This window comes from Typopeltis vanoorti, chromosome 12 (assembly GCF_054136105.1).
Source record: "Typopeltis vanoorti isolate ZY-2024b chromosome 12, IOZ_Tvanoo_1.0, whole genome shotgun sequence".
Classification (NCBI taxonomy): Eukaryota; Metazoa; Arthropoda; class Arachnida; order Uropygi; family Thelyphonidae; genus Typopeltis; species Typopeltis vanoorti.
The window spans coordinates 73,925,344-73,943,156 of record NC_143560.1 but is presented as its reverse complement, the minus strand read 5'-3'; the positions used below and the strand labels follow the sequence as shown (position 1 = coordinate 73,943,156).

At 35.0% G+C, this 17,813-nt stretch overlaps 1 protein-coding gene across 5 annotated transcripts in view; it reads left to right on the top strand.

Annotated features, from left to right (window-relative positions):
- The window catches only part of LOC150100889 (syntaxin-binding protein 5-like), a 710,057-nt gene that overhangs the window by 307,136 nt on the left and 385,108 nt on the right, over positions 1 to 17,813 (top strand). For all 5 annotated transcript variants that reach the window (XM_090401895.1, XM_090401898.1, XM_090401897.1 and 2 more), the window contains exon 10: positions 5,146 to 5,300. In XM_090401895.1, the coding sequence (XP_090258021.1) occupies positions 5,146 to 5,300 (155 nt within the window). The remainder of the gene's footprint in view (positions 1 to 5,145; positions 5,301 to 17,813) is intronic.

Here is a 17,813-nt window from a genome sequence, read left to right as displayed (position 1 = left end):
GTTGAGTGCTTTAATAGTGTAAACCAACCAAACTATATAATATTATCAACAGACCTGCACAAAATCAAGAGACTCATTGTGGGAGTTCCCACTCTCATATGCACAGCTCATTATACCTAGACTGAAATGCATTCACTGTCCCTGCGCATCACACTCTCAGACAATGCATTCCAAACATCCACCACTATCCATGCAAAAAATCTGCCTCCTCACCCTTTGCCCACATCCATCTTATATAGCTTCCAGGGGTGGCTTCTCATTCTTCCCCTGTCTACAGATAGTCTATGAAAAATCTCATCCACGTTAATCTGTTAATTACCCTTTACCAACTGTCACATTTTGATCATGTCTCTCTTCTTCCTTCTATCCACTAGACTGTAATTAGCATTCTCTCAATCTCTCCTCATATTCCACATTCCAAAGATCAGAAACCAACTTAATCTTCTCCGAATCATCTGCAGCATCATCCTTTTGAAAACTTGGCAAACAAATCTGTGAACAGCAATCCATATGCAGCCTGATCAAAGTCTTGTACAATGGAATTAAAATGTCCTTACTTCTACATGTCAGTTTTCCCTGTATCATTCCCATAATATGCTGTGCTGTCTTCACAGTTTTTTAGTAAAATGTCACATGAAATTTCAAGTTTCTATCCACCAAAACCCCCAAATCCTTTATCTCCTCAAACTCCTCCAAAATATCCCCACCAATCCTACACTCTGTATCCTATTTTTGCTTCCAAAATTTTAAAACCTTACACTTTGTAACATTAAACTGACCTGATATCCTCACATGCTCACCCATTAAGACAGTCTATTTAGGTCCTCTTGCAATGCTACATCTGCTCAACTTTGCATCATTTGCAAACAACTGTATATTACCATTTAAGCCCTTTCTAATGTCATTTACATACAAATTAAATGATAATGGCCCAAAACAGACCACTGGAGTATTCCGCTTGTGACTTTAATCTTCTGAGATCTCCCCCCCCCCTACACAACCTGTTGATACCTATGAGATAGCTAATCTACTATCCAACCCCACCTGTTCCAATTTTACTACTAGTTTGTCATGTAGTAATCTATTGAAAGCCTTTGCAAAATCTAAATATACTATTGTACATGCCTCCCCCTTGTCCAATGTATTCGTCACCTTGTTATAATAAGTAAGCAGATTGCTAAAATACAATATTCCTTTAGCAAACCCATGCTGTCCATTAAAGAGAATTCTACTCCTGTCAACCCAGTTCTGAATCCTTGTCCTTGCTAGCTTCTTCAACAACTTGATCACAACTCCAGACAAGCAGGTTGGACTATAATTCAAAGTCTTAGTGTTATCACCCCTCTATGAAGCAGAACAATTTTGCCATCTTTCCACTCCTTTGGAAGATGGGCTAATCTAGGACTCATGTTGAAAATGTAGGTTAAAGCTATTGTTAATTCCCTGGAACATTCCCTCAAGACATGTGTTAATATATGTATTAATGTGAATAAGAATGTGTGTGAATATTCCTTTTTGATTTAATTAAATGATTTGTGAACAACATGTTGGAGTGATTCTGTCAATGCACTATCCCGAAAATTCAAACCTGCATAAGATTAACTTTAAGTGATCAATAATCAAGCCATGACTAATTAAAGGTAAAGATTAACATAAGCAGAGAATGCTAACAATATCTGATTTGTCTTTAGTTTAAAATCTTAGAATCTCGCACTCAATACATAGTCTAACTGGTGCAGTCGTAAAACAAATTTGTTAGACTATAGAGTGAGAGAACATAAGATCTTGTAGAAATATATAAATGGTGGCAGTCGATAGTTAAGGCATTCTACCATTCACGACAGTTTCGAAGTTCAAGTAAAGGACAACAAAGACGGTGAAAGGTTGCAAAATAACCGATTAATAACACCATCAAATCTCATGGCCTTGTTGACATCAATGGTTCCTCCCTTATTCCCACTGTTCTCAAGTTCTGCATTATGTTACAATCACAAGGATGGGATACTTTAATGAACTGCTCATTAAACACCTATACTATATCCTCCTCAGTTTTTATCATTCTCTCATCATCACTGACCAACATTGTCTTCTAATAATCATTTTTCCTTCTACTGGCCACATATCAAAAAAACTCTCTAAGATTTCTTTTAGCATCATTTGCTAACTGCTGCACATACTGCACTTTTGCGATCTTTACTAAGTGAGTCACCTTCCTTGTTTGCTCGTTGTGCTGCCTCCACCATGCTTTTTTTTTTTTCTCCCAAGATTGCATACCTCACCTCTTCAGTACCCATTTTACACCCACCTTATTTAATCTCCTGACCTATGAAATACATCTTGCTTCTGCCAGATACTTCCTGCATAGTGACCAGGCAGCATTGATTTCCTTCCCATGAAATTTCTGATTCCATGATATCACTGCAAGCTGCCTCCTGAGCATATCATAATCACCTGCCCTATAGTTCCATATATAACCCTTTTCACAAAAGTCCTCATATGGCTGGCGACCATGCAAGTGATCACTTCATGGTCACTTTCACCAACTAGAAGATTTGACACTTCATTTACAACAATATCTCCTAATGAGATAATCAAATATAAGCGTTCCCCGATGCACATGTGGCCTCTCTTACATACTGCTTAAGGTAGTTATCTCTTAAAAACTCAAAAAGTTATTCTCTTTAGTTCATGATGCTGTCTCTTCATTCTAGTATATATTACCATAATTGAAATCGCCCATAATGATCATCCTTTTCTTATTAGCCAGACCAATTTGTCTAAACATTTCCTTCTCACTGCATTCCATATTACCAAGTCTATAGTAACACCCTGCTAAAAATTTCATCCTGTCCACCTCCACTTCGCACCATTCTGCTTCAAAATCACTGTCAATATTTGCTCCTTTCATCTCCATCCTGGATGGTCCCAACTCCTCTACCATCATCAATCACACTTCACCTCCATTTTGCTTTGTCTGTCTTCACGAAAAACTTCACATCCCTCCATCTCTATTCCTATCAGAATGTTATCCTTGTTCAACCATGTTTTACTTATATCAACAACTTTTGGATGAATGAACTCTATCAATGCTACAATTTCATTCCCCTTGTTTGGAATACTTCTAGCATTTGTAGTAAACATACACATTAGCTCATTTCTGTTTCTATAACAAGTCCTGCTCACCCCACTTCTCAGATATGACACTTCCTTCCCCCATCCATTCCTGTCTATCATCACTGATATTACACCCCCTCCCCAGACCTCAATATCACTTCCCACATCCTTGGCTACCTTACTCCTTTCTTATGCACTCACACATCTACATCTAAATTAAAGATGCCAAGAAATTATATTCTTCATTTAATCTTTTGTCTAAGGTAAGCAAACAATGTTTGCATGTGAAGTATCTTCACAACTGGGCTACTTGTATAAAGAGACTAATGACTTCACACTAGTTGCTTTAGTTTCCCATAATGCATGGCACACACCCTTTCAAATATGTGTAATGCTAAGCAGTTTGGGAAGGGGTATTACCTAGAATGATTTTGACCTTTATTGAAGTTTTATCAGTGGGAGTCCAACCCAGAAGAGATACCAAAGTTGAAGTAATGCAGAAGTCATATATTATCAATATATAAGTATTTGTGAGAAGGTGTCACACCTTATTTGATAATTATATTCTTGGTTTAATCCTTTCTCCAAGTGTAGACCACATTAAAGGTCAAAACCAGTCTGGGTTGTGGCCCTTCTCATAATGCTTAGCATTGTACATATCTGAAAGGGTATCTGCTTTGCATTATGGGATACTAAGACAATTGATGTGAAGTCATTAACTCCTACATACAAGTAACCCAGTCTTGAAGATACTTCATGCACAAACAGATTAAACCAAAAATATAATTTTTTGCATCTTTCATTTATAATATAACAATGCGAAAAAACTTTCAACATCTATCTCTAATTCAGAGTATTTTAATAGTACGGTGTGTCACCTTTTGACTACTTGTATATAGATAATCTCTGACTTCTGCATTACTTCAACCTTTGTATCTCCTCTGGATTTGTGTGTTTTCATGTGTGACCTTTTCACTTTTAATTTACATTTAGTCCTTATTTATCTCAGATGCTGGTCCTTGCAAATTCTTGTCTTATGTTAAAGAACATGATGTTATCAGTGTACATATTTCTGTCTGCCTCCTGGGGATTGTTATTTCACTTTAATATTTTCTGGTTATGCTTGTTAATAATCAATATCACATGTAAGATGCAAAAAAAGATGCATAACTATATTTTGTTATATTCTGGATTTAAAATATTTGCAGCAGATTTTTATTTTTATTTATTTATTTTATTTTTTACTGAATTGTGGATAGTATTGAATTGAATCACTAGAATTGTAATGAAATGTAGTGTTGTTTTTGAATTGTGCTGAGAAACAGTATTTTAAATTGTATTGTGTAGTTTTTTTCATGATAGTGCTTCATTTTGAATTTTTGTGACAAGTGTGTTATGAATGCTTTGAGTGCATTAGCAAATATCAGGTTCAATGATATGTTGCTAAAGTGGATCTTCCATGAAGAGTCTGGTGACTGTGTGGAAGTTGCTATAATGTTATTATTCATCACCAGAGAATATATTTTTGGTTTCTTCATTATTTTATGCTATTGATATAATTAGCATAATCTTTAACTATGTAATATACTCTCATGATGAAAACAAGACATTATTCATTTCCTATGTGTCTGCATTTGTCATGAACTTACTTTATATGCCAAATTTTTATTGTTTGCTTATGCTAAGCTTAAATATGAATGAAAACAAGAAATATAGTTTTTGTAAGGTATTTTTTGTATTTTTTATTGAATTTGTTTTCATAATCTATAATGCAAAATCTGTTTGACAATACATCTTGTATTATGTATAAGAGAACACTACTTATAATAACAAAATGGGAAGATATCTTAAAAAAAGTGTACACACCCACACACCAATTAGTTTTCTTATTAAATCAATATTATTAGAAATGTTCATTTTATAAACTAAATTTATGGTCCTTCACTTAAAAGTGAAGAACCAGTTGATATTCTCACTATACAGCATTGGAAGTGTTTATGATTTATTTTCTCTCTCTCTCTCTTTGTTTAGGGATTCTTTCATTATTTTTTCTGGAGGGCTGCCAGTTGAAAGGACTGGTCAGACACCAAGCTTAACAGTCATTCATGGCAAAACTACAACAGTTTTAGAAATGGAGCACAACATTATTGACTTTATTACATTATGTGAAACTCCATTTCAAAGTGGTAAGACTTTTTTTTGACACACTATGAAATTTACTATTATTAGGAAGTTTATTAAAAGTCTATAAACTTCTGTGGTTACTTTCCATAATCTCAGAACTCTATTTAGAAACTGAGGGGGGAAAATGCATATCTGGTTTGTGATATGTGGTGTTTATCAAAAATTTGATACATTCTTAGATTTTAGTCCCATGCCTCTGCATAACTTCTTAATCATTTGACTGTTATGATTAAGAAATATTGAATGGTCTGTTGTTGCTGTCTAACCAATTATAAAATTCTACACAAAGACTATGTTTCCTGTTTCTTTTTTTTTTTTCTACTGATTTTTTTTCCTTTTTTCCTTCTTGATTTTCTTTCTTTCTTTTTTTTTTTTTTTTTTTGTGTTCTTAATGTTCCTGTGCTTGTATATCAGCTTGTATGTCCTTGTTTGTTCCTATCATAATGCAATATCTGATATCTTTCCAACCAATTCACAAAACTAAGAAATTGGAAATGGGATTTATTTAGGATTTGTTTATTATTTTACTGATTTATTTTAGTTATTTTAAGTTGAATCATAAGTTTTATTGTTTTAATTATTTTAATTGTAGTATTGTCATTATATATATATATATATATATATATATATATATATATATAGGTTTTTTTTTTAAATTTAGTTGCATATTAATTATTTACATATGAAACATCGAATTTAGTTAAACTGTTACTTTATTTAAATTCACATCTTTCTTCCTTTAATGCCAAATTAAACTATAGCTGAATCATCAAGTGAATTCTCCACACACATACACACATACACTAATAAAAAAATGAAATTTAAAAAAATAATTCAGGCCTTGTCATTACTTTCGACTACTGAAAGAAAATGACAAGTTATTTGGGGAAAGACTAGTTAGCTGGTCTGAAATGGAGATGGCAGGGTTTTCCCTCCTGGAAATTTGAGTTTTTATTTTACAAAACATAACTTCCCTATAGTAAGTAGAATCAGGTTTCTAAGAACTCATATTATTACTTGGCCATGAATGGTCATTGAACCTAACACAAAAGGAAAGATAAGATGAACATCAGAGGTTAAATGGATGGTGAAGAAAAGGAAAACAAAACATTAAAATATGTTTCACTGATGACTGGTATATTCACAGTAAACAATTTTATTTACATATTCTAGTTTTTGCAGATTCTTTTAATCCTGACAAATCAGGATTAACTTAACAAAAATATAAACTATATAGGTGTTATACAAGTGAACAGATTTTTTACATCGTGAAAAAATTGAACAGTCCATGAAAAACAATTTCTAATCTTCCAGCAATCAGTATGCACCATTTTGTTAGTTTGATTGATACATTATTTTTTGCATTCCATTTCTACGAAATTGAGCACTGTATGATGAGACCTTTACAAACTAATTCAGTATCCGGCCATGATTCTTATTACAATGAGTAGAAGTTAAAATAATTTTAGCTGCTACTTTGAAGTTTCTCTTGTTGTAACAGTGCTTGTAACTTTGTTTTCTCATCTGATTTGCATGGAATGAAGACAGACTGAAAAATGTCATTAAGCATTTGATTAATGATTCCATTAGCAAAAAAAAAAATGTTTCAGTCACAGACATCATCAGAAGGTACAGGATAAAAAAGTAATGTGCATAGTTTCAAACACAAAAAGTGTAAAGAGACTAAGAGCATATATAAATCTTTCTTGTTTTGCAAATTCAAACATCTTGTTTGTATTTGCTGGAATATTTGGGTGGTAGTAGTAGTAGTAGTAGGCCAGTGATGCTCAATATCTAGCCTCTCAGTTAAGTCAACCTTGTCTTCTTGAGGTGCAGTCTGTTTCCAACAAAGGAGCTCTAGTATCATCATTAAATATACCCACTGTCAGAGGATGTCTTCCTAGTTGGAACAACTGCCAGCTAGAACTACTGGATGGTAGATGACTTTCATTGCCTAGTGAAACTGCACCATCTTGTTTATTGGATGTCTGACATGGCTGATCCTGTATTTGTTTCCCATTGTAGGGGTTCCGACTTCTCCCCACCTTAACCCCAATCTTCTGATATGCATTGTGGGTGATGATACCCTTCAAAGTATGCCATACATTATGTGAAATCTTCGAAGGTAGTACAGCAGTAAAACAAATCTGCAGGCTGGTTGCTACATAGCATACAAGAATGAACCTGATGCTATATTGTGTCTGGAAGGAGACCATGTAGGAGTGCTGTTAAAGCCACAGTATAATATGGAGACTGAATGCTCTCTGTATGGAAGGGCATACTTAAAATTCTCCTACTACATGTTCCCCCTCCTCTTTTTTCCTTTTAAACACTAACATGAAAGTTAAACACAGATATAGTATCACTGTGGTTAAAATAATAAAACCTTCTTCAGAAATTAAAAAAAAACCTTACAAAAAGTCTTTCACATTCAATTTATCATCATTTGTGGCATAAACACCAACTTAAATGATTTAGGTCATCACTTCAAACATCTAAGCACAATCTCTTGTTTTTGATCAAACACAAAATTACTGCCATAACAAACAGAGTCCATCTTAATTGTCGAAATGTACTATTTTTGATTCCTTCCACCACAAGGTGGATACGTGTTCTTTTGTGTGTGGTTTCACATTCTTTATCAGAGGATTCCTTTTTGACTACTTCAAATAATATTTGAATTTAGACTTTTTACTGCCAAAATATAAACTTGCATTTTGTAATTTGCCAGTTATTATTGTAACAAAATGTAAAATTAATTTGCATGTACAGCAAATTTAAGATACATGTATGTATCTATATCATATCTGCCTATTCATCATCAATTTCCTGATATGTATCCTAAGGGGTGTTCAGGTTACTATGATAGCACTACATGATTACATTATTAATCTCCAATCCACAATTTTCCTCAAAATTAGCCTGTTACTGGTTAGCACTTCATTGTCATATCTAACATTTCTTGCTTCTAAAGTACTTCGGACTAATCAATCCATCTTGACCTTGGATCTTCCTCTGGGTCTATTTCCTGCCATCTTGGCATCGAACACCTGTTTTGCTAATCTTTCCTCACCATTCTATTTAAGTGGCTATACCACCTTAGATTAGCTCTGTTGACACATTCTTAAATGCTAATAATGTCAGTTTCCTTTCTAATATCTTCATTTTTAATATGATTCTGCCATTAATGCCATCGGTTCACTCATATAATTTTTCTCAGAACCATCATATCTGTGGTTTTTAGTCTTTCATCAAATGCTTTATTTCTAACCCAACTCTCAGATCCATAAAAAAAAATTAAATAAAAAACTGGTCAGTGTTTTGACTAATTTTTTTTATTCCATATAAATTTATTCAGATGACTTTTTACTATACCACCTTTACTAAATAGCTGAAATATTTTACTTTTTCTATAGGCTCTTCATTCAGAATGCATTTGATGCATTCATTCATTTTGGTCTTTTTGTTGTTGATTTTCATGCCAAATTTGTTACAGCTGATTTTACATCCAACCATCTTCCTCTATTTCTTTCAGTTCTAACTGTTGTTCTAATTTCTTTCAGTTCTTATAATTTAAATATAGGCTATGTATTGCTCTGTATAATGTTCCATTTACCAAATATAATTTTAGTGTTTTGAAAAGCTTTTCTCTGGGCACCTTGTCATATGCCTTTTCCACATCTATGAAACTTTCAAGTACAGATCCCTGTCATGTTCCTATGATTTTTCAACTATTATTTCATAAAGTGAAAATCTGATCTTGACAACCTCTATTTGGTCCAAATCCACCTTTGTTCTTCTCCAAATTTCTCTTCCACAATATGCTACAGTATACTTGCATAAATCTTACCTGGAACACTTAGTAGAGAAATTCCTCTGTAATTCTCACACTCAGCTTTATTCCCCTTTTTTATAGATGGGAACTATTAGAACTCTATTCTAATCATCTGGAATTCAGCCGTCTGACAAGGCCTTTGAATTATGCAGTGTTCTGTTAAAATATTATCTGCTCCAACTGCTTTTCTGCATAACAAGTTTTTGGTGGCTTTTTTCTACTCGAGTATCGATATGTACTCCTCTTCACATTCCTCTTGAAAATGTTCTAGTATGGTTCTGTCACTTCTGATTTCATTTAATAGTTTTTCAAAATAATTACTCCAGACATCAGGATATCCTTATTTGCAGTTTTCTTGCCACCTTTATCATCCTTGATTACTTTTACAGGCACTCTTGCATCTTAAATTAAGGGGATATTAAATCCCACATAGTTTTAAAACCGAATAAGAAACTCAAAGATTTGAATCAGAGAGTTTCTTGCCGAATATAGTAAAACTATAAAGTATTGGCGACACTAGCATTAGCCAATGCAAGTGACCCTAGTACGTAGTACAATACCGGATGACTCGTTGCAAAGGTGGGGGAAGTTCAGATCGCTATTCTTAGGTATTTTCCATAATGTAAAAACACATTTCCTAGGAAATGTATGCTGTTATTACATTATGGAGGGAGGTCACTACCCAGACCAGTTTCAGCCTTTTTTGAGGCTTCATCAGTGAGTAGCTAGACCTAATACCAAAGTGTATAGCGAAAAGAACTTATATACTCTGCGAACGAGTTTTCCAAACAAGTGCAACCATTAAGCTACTTAAGTATAAAGAGCTAATAAGCTTCATTTCGGCGATCTGAACTTCCCCCACCTTTGCAACGAGTCGTCCAGTATTGTACTACGTACTAGGGTCACTTGCATTGGCTAACGCTAGTGTCGCCGATACTTTATAGTTTTACTATATTCGGCAAGAAACTCTCTGATTCCAATCTTTGAGTTTCTTATTCGGTTTTAAAACTGTGGGATTTAATATCCCCTTAATTTAAGTAATGTTTTCATTGCCGAAATGAAGCTTATTAGCTCTTTATACTTAAGTAACTTAATGGTTGCACCTGTTTGGAAAACTCGTTCGCAGAGTATATAAGTTCTTTTCGCTATACACTTTGGTATTAGGTCTAGCTACTCACTGATGAAGCCTCAAAAAAGGCTGAAACCGGTCTGGGTAGTGACCTCCCTCCATAATGTAATAACAGCATACATTTCCTAGGAAATGTGTTTTTACATTATGGAAAATACCTAATAATAGCGATCTGAACCTCCCCCACCTTTGCAACGAGTCGTCCGGTATTGTACTATGTACTAGGGTCACTTGCATTGGCTAACGCTAGTGTCGCCGATACTTTATAGTTTTACTATATTCGGCAAGAAACTCTCTGATTCCAATCTTTGAGTTTCTTATTCGGTTTTAAAACTATGTGGGATTTAATATCCCCTTAATTTAAGTAATGTTTTCATTGCCGAAATGAAGCTTATTAGCTCTTTATACTTAAGTAACTCTTGCATCTATTTCTAAGCTTTTCCATATAGCTTCTAGAGCATTTTGTCACCTTCTTGACATTATTTTCTATATTCTTATGACTCTTTCCATGACTTTTGTTTAACTATTTTTACACATAGTTTAGCCCTCTTATATTTTTCTCTGTATTCTTTTTTGGGAATCTGCTCAAAACCTAGAAACTTTGGCTATGTGCTTTCTTCTTTTCCAGAGCTGCTGCTTGTGTCCACCATGGGGTTCTTATTTTTCCATACTCACAACTTCACCCACATACCTCCCTAGCTGAATCAATCGATGTCTTCTTCAGAGTTTGCCACTGAAACTCAAAGCTTTGGTTCTTGTTTTCTAATTGCTTTCAATTTTCTTCAATAATATTTATATAGTTGAGTCTATGTTTACCTGTAACAGCTGCTCAACTTTAATTATTTTTAATGTAACATACGTTTTTATCCCGCTGAGCACTAAGTAATAGTCAGTTCCAATTTCAAATTCTCTGTACATTCTTGTATCTTGAACCAGCTTGAAGATATCACTATCAACAATAACATAGTCAATGAGGCTTTTCTTATTTCTTCTGTCTTCTCTTTACAAGCACTTCTGCACATCTTTATGTTGGAACATGGTGTTAGTAATGATTAGTCCGTGTCCTCAGTAGAAATCCAGCAGATATTTATCATTATTATTAGCGTTGCCCTTATCTCCAAATTTTCCCTAAACTAAACATTATATATGCCTGGTGAGATGCATTTCCTACTCTGTTGTAAAATTCCTCAATTTCTTCCGTAGGAGAACCTTCTGTAGGATCAAAGGCACAAATAAGTTTCTTGTCAGTTTTCCCCATTTTGAAGTCTCATAACTCTACTTGAAACTGCTTTCCAATCAAGACGTTTATCTTTATGTTTGGTGTTGAATGCTATTGCTACTCCTTCCATTCCTTGATCATTATTGTGCTCTAATGTAACATCTAGGCATAGGCCAACCACCTTATCCTTGAGACGGTCGCAGTTGTGAAGCTCACAGCAAAGAACCTCTGTTGTTCGTGAAAGCTTAAGAAGAAAATCTAGTAATATTTTCTAACTGAAAGTAGAAACTATGAAAGTTTCATAAAAAATAAGTTGACCAGAGAGCTTATGGGAATACACCAGCCAGCATTTACTAGTTGCCCTAGCGCAGACTACTTTAAAAAACATGAACGCTGCCTAGGCTTCCATATATTCACTTTCCAATTAGTCCATTTTCGATAAGGTTTCACTGGCCTGACAGCTGTTTCGAACTGGTTGGTTCTCTTCAGAGAGAACGAACCAGTTAAGAGAGCAAAAACTCTCTTCCAGTACTAAGGAACTTGAAATGTCAGAGAGGTGTATTTTTCTTAAGTGAACTCTCGTGCATAAGAGTATTTTCTAAAATAATCCGGCTTTGAAATAATCCCCTTTGGATCTAATACCCACTTGATTTTTATAATTTTGCATTGCCAAACTGAAGCCTTTTGGCTCTTTATTTTAGAAAATATTTTCTAGCTTTCTTGGCAGTCATCATTCAAGTCATCCTCATCATTCTCCTCTGATTTTGTTACAATTTTCTGCACAGTTTCTTCCATATGATCTTCATTTTTATTATAGTTTTGAAGACTATGGTCAGTGGTTGCAAACTCTTCATAGGTTTTCATGTGGTTTGCATCTAATTGGACATTATTTTCATTATCAGCTGTATCTGGCATGTTCATGAGTCAGTGCTTAAAACCACAGTGAGCAAAACAGTCATGAATGATCTTGTTGCTTTTTCCTCACTGACTATTATCAGCCATAAACTGTATGGTTTGTAAAAGATTAACTTTTGCACTGACCACTACTTGGCAGTTGTCAAGAACCAGTAAAATTTTCTCAATTTCCATTGTGTTTTTATGTCCCAACTTAGTAGCCAATTCTCAAGAAATGCAGATATCATCCACCCATGTTTGTTGATATGGTACTGAACTGTTACTGAATTTACATCCCATTGCCTACGTATTTTTCTCTTCCAGAAAACTATGTAGGCAATGGGATGTAAATAAATAACTAATTATTTACAGCAGATGTTTCCCTATCTTAAGCTAGCATTATCAAAAGAACAATTTAACACTACACAACTCATGAAGACAGATGGCATGATTTTAAACAGATTTTAGTGCACCGCCCTATCTTTGCATCCATATTAACAACAGGAATCACCACGAAGAGTGCAACTGTCATCCTCCACACACGTGTTATCAAGGTTATTTAGTTTCTGTTTTTACTGAGTTGTGTAGTGTTAAATTGCCTTTTGATAATGCTAGCTTAACCTAGCAAAACATCAGCTGTAAATAATTAGTAAATTATTTATTTACATCCCATTGTCTACATAGTTTTCTGTTCTTCCAGATCTTTCTTTTAAGGTTACACGGTGGTCAGCATTCTTAGTTAAGAAATTATGGAGACACAACATACCTGTTAAAATAATTACTTTACTTAATTATATAAATTAAATGGATATTAAATCCGACATCATTTCAAAGCTGAATACAGAAACTATAAAAGTTTCGTGCGAAAATTGACCAGAGAGCTTGTGAGAATACACCACCGCCATATTATGAGTTGCCCTAGCCTAGCCTTCCTAACAGAAGTCAAACAAATCAAGAATTAAAAAAAGTCCTTGACTTACGTTAGAAACGACTTACGATGGAGACGTTGGAACGGAACCACGGCATAAGTTGAGGACTACCTGTATTATCACTGCATTTTTTTCCATTCTGCATGAATTGTTCCTGTTATGTATGTGTTGTCAAAAAATCCATATTTTCTATAGGAAAAAGCTTTCCATGTATATATATATATATATATATATATATATATATATATATATATATATACAGGGTGTTCGGGATAAATTTGACAGTTTCGTAAGGAAAAAGAAAATCTTCTTTGTATCTATTAAATTTAATGAATTGACAAAAAAACATCACAGGCAGAATTAATTACAATACTATCAACAAGATTTACTCAAAATAACCACCATTAGCATCGATCACAGCTTCAATTCTGCTTCGGAACCTCGAACAAGCTGATGCTACAGTCTCCCTGGGAAGGGCCGCAAAAACTGTTTTAATTTTATCCATTAACTGGGCTTTTGTATTACTGGAAGTGCGATTGGTGTCTTTTTCAACTGCGCCCCATACAAAATAATCCATGGGGTTAAGGTCTGGGGAGTTTGGAGGCCAAACATTTGGACTGGTGAAGTCGTAGAAATTTTCAGACAACCATTTTTGACTTTTCCCAGAGGTGTGGCAAGGGGCCGAATCCTGCTGCCATACATACGGCCTACCATTGCCTACCCTTGTTATCCAGGGCTTGACTACAGTTAGCAACTCCACGAACAAAGCCCGAATTCCAATGCCAGGGTTCTTCAACACCTGTTCCTGCAGATTTGCGAGGAATTCTGCTGTACGAACACAATCAGATCGTCTGCTAGGGATCTTTCTTCTTGCTACATCCTCGTAGTCACCATTGCAAGTCTCTAGTTCATGCCTGATTGTTTTTACTGTATTCAGGGAGCATTGGGCAGCAGTCGTAATATCCTTATTTTGATGGCGAGCACGAATCATCATGATACAAGTTATTCTCTTCCATGATTCAGGTGGGTTCCAGCTATCCATCCTTTCTGACATCTTGTATATGAATGAAGAAGGGTCCAAACTTTTAAATGAAGAGAAGTGTGTGTTAATACATGTAACTTACGGAAAAATATAATTAATTATAAATATGTCAAATTTATCCCGAACACCCTGTATATATCCCACATGCCCGGCTTGGTTGGCTGAGTGGTTAGCATATCTGCTCTCCAGCCAAGAGGCTATGGGTTCAAATCCTGCATAGGCATGGATGTTTGTGATTGTCTTCCACCTTCATGCGTTCATTCACCCAAGTATAGATACTCTCTCAATATGAACTGGGTTACCATGGGAGTAGTAGACCCAAACTTCCTTCAATGGGAGAGGCTTTCACCCTGCAGTGAGTAGAAAATAGGCTATTCATCATCATCATCATATATCCCACACACAAGAGGTAAAGAACTGATAGCACATCAGTACCTTGTGTGAGGTGCAGATAAGGGTTGAGAAAGAAGAAATCTATTGACATAGATGCTGGGGTCATGCTGTGAGAAGGCATTATGCTTAATTGATATAGCGAGCAACAAGTGCTGGAAAAAGGGCCTATGACTGGTGAACAATATTGCAACAAAGTTCTTCAATGCCATGTTTGATTATTCTATGGTGCTGTTTTTTATGAATGACAGTGCTACACCACATCATACACAAGCAATGGAGGTACTGTAAAATAATGTCTCTTGTTCCCATTGTATATCTTATGCTTTACACTCTTACTTATGTTACTACAGGTTATCTAATTTCTGGTACCTTGGGAACCTTGGAAAATTTATTTAATATTTCGACTGCACCACCAAGATTCCCCCTTTTAGGCATTAAATATAATTAAGATCACCTGCAGTATCTCTCTAAATCTATCTCAGGCTTTGACAGTCATGGCTATTCTTTTTAACTTTGCACACAGGTTCGCATTTTATTTAGAAACAGTGCATTGGATCAAGGATCAGTGAATGCACATTCTTTAACATAACAAACATATTTATTAAACTAGGATGCAATAATACAATTAATGAATGAATTGGCTCTTCAAAATTTTTAAGCTAAGAATTCTAGTCTCATGCAATATATACTCATTAAAATACACAGCAATACTATCATACACCAATCTATAATCTCATTCATTCTGCTGCTAAGAATTATAATACCTCATACATTGTACATACATAATAAGCATGCAGCAATACTGTCATACAAGAATCTATGTCCTCATCCTAAAACTAATTTGTTTAAGCAATATACATATATTTCAACCAATCTATAATCTCATTCATTCTGCTGCTAAGAATTATAATACCTCATACATTGTACATACATAATAAGCATGCAGCAATACATACAAGAATCTATGTCCTCATCCTAAAACTAATTTGTTTAAGCAATATACATATATTTCAATCAACAAGTTTCTCATATCTAAATTATCTCAACTATTCTTTAGCCTCTTAGTCCGGGACAAATTATCACAAATTAACTTTATATATGTCCTGCTGAATATACATTACTTCAAACAACAAGTATACCATATCTAAATTATACCAATTTTCTCTAGCCTCTTAGTCCGGAACATACAACCACACATTAACTTTGTAAATGTCCCGCCGAATATCAATCAATCTTCCAAAATGTTAAACATACACTTAAAGGTTGTACTCGCAGTTCTTCTCTTGACACATATATCTGAACTGGTTCTTTCATCTCTTATCTGGTTCCATTGACTTCTTTTTCCATCCTGGGCCTCAACATTCATATGAGCTTCTTTTTCTTTAACTCCGTCACGTCGTGGAAGATTTCCGGGGATTGGAGCATATCTCACCGATACTGCTTTTCCGTCCTGGGCCTTAACATTCGTGCAGGCTTCTTTTCTTTAGCACCATCGCATCGTGAAGAATTCCCGGGACTTGATGCATCTTACAGTTAGACTTCTCCTTAGACATTTCCCTACTTCTCTCCGGACGTCAAACGGACCCGCGATGCTGGATTCCGAGACACTACGAGAGGAGACTGCGTTTCCTTCTGCTCCTGCATACCGCCATTGCATCGCTGCATGCTGCCTCTGCCTACTACATACTGGATCTACTGTCTCTGGATACCTGGATAAAAAGCTCCCTCTGCAGACCAGCATACTGCTGTTGCATCGCTGCATACTGGATCTGCTGCCTCTGGATACCTCAATAAAAAGCCCCCTGAATCTTTTCTTGATCCTTTCTTATCCCTGGATTAAGGTCTGAAAACCCTAACATTCCCGCGCAAAAGGGGGATGTGACCTTCAGAGTTGTTGATTACTTCTGTTTCCCCCGGAACACACAAAAACAATCTTATTCACTACACTCAGGTGATCCTTAGTTGTTCACCGCCTGTTGTTGCACTGTCCTTGAGACATACATTAGGTTAAGCTTCGAACAATTGAAGGCACTTTGCATTTTACAACAAAGCTTCTAAGCTCTTTCTTTGAAATTGGAACCACTTAAAATGACAAGCCGCTTCCTAAGGCATTGCCCTTGAAATATACAGTTTAACATTCCTACCTTTTCAATACATAATTGCATGATTACAGTTAATATAAACCTTATATACAAAATTCCACAATCAGCATTAAATTACAGTATCCTTCTATGTACACTATTTGTTACCTCTGTAAAAGTCGATGCAAAGTTAAGAAAAATTCCTACTGCATCGAATTTTACAATACTTCTGGAGACTTGAGGATATTAATGAAATTGAGTGGCCAGCATGCTCTCCAGATCTCAACCCTATAGAGCATGTTTGGGACGCAATATGGCGATGCATTGCTACCTGAAATTCCCCTCCAGAAAACAAACACGGCCTTATCCTTGCTCTGAGGGAGGAATGGGTCAGTTTGCATCAAAAACTTCTGAATCACTTGATGTTAAGCATGGTACAATGTGAGAGCTGCATCGCAGCTTGGAGTGGACGTATTCCATACTGATATATCTCTCCACATAATTTTCTATAAGCACTCTTTCCATGTATATGGAAACAGTGCTTACAGAAAATGTTAATTTCTTAACTACATCTTTAGAAAATTTGTTATGAAATCTGTAACATATATTTTGTGTAATAGAATTTATTAGTATGCAGGCAATAAATTTATGTCCACATTTGGCTGTAGTTGTAAAACATTTTTCATATACAGGTAAAAATGTTGTTTGTCTCCTCAGTTTTTGGACACCAGTGTATTAATATTCATTTATTCTATCTTTTCTATTGTGACATCCCACCTAGCCATTTTTAATACACTCTACTCTATATTCAGATGCAATTGCTAAGGTGCAATTCCCCCTTATGTATTTTCTTCCATGCTCATGGATTGCAATTAAATTAGTATTAATAATTATCTTACTTTGCTTTTGAGTTATCAGATAAATATTCATCTTCTTTATCTTATGTTTTCATTTTTCACTTTTGAGTTCAGTTCTTAAACTTTCGAGATAGAT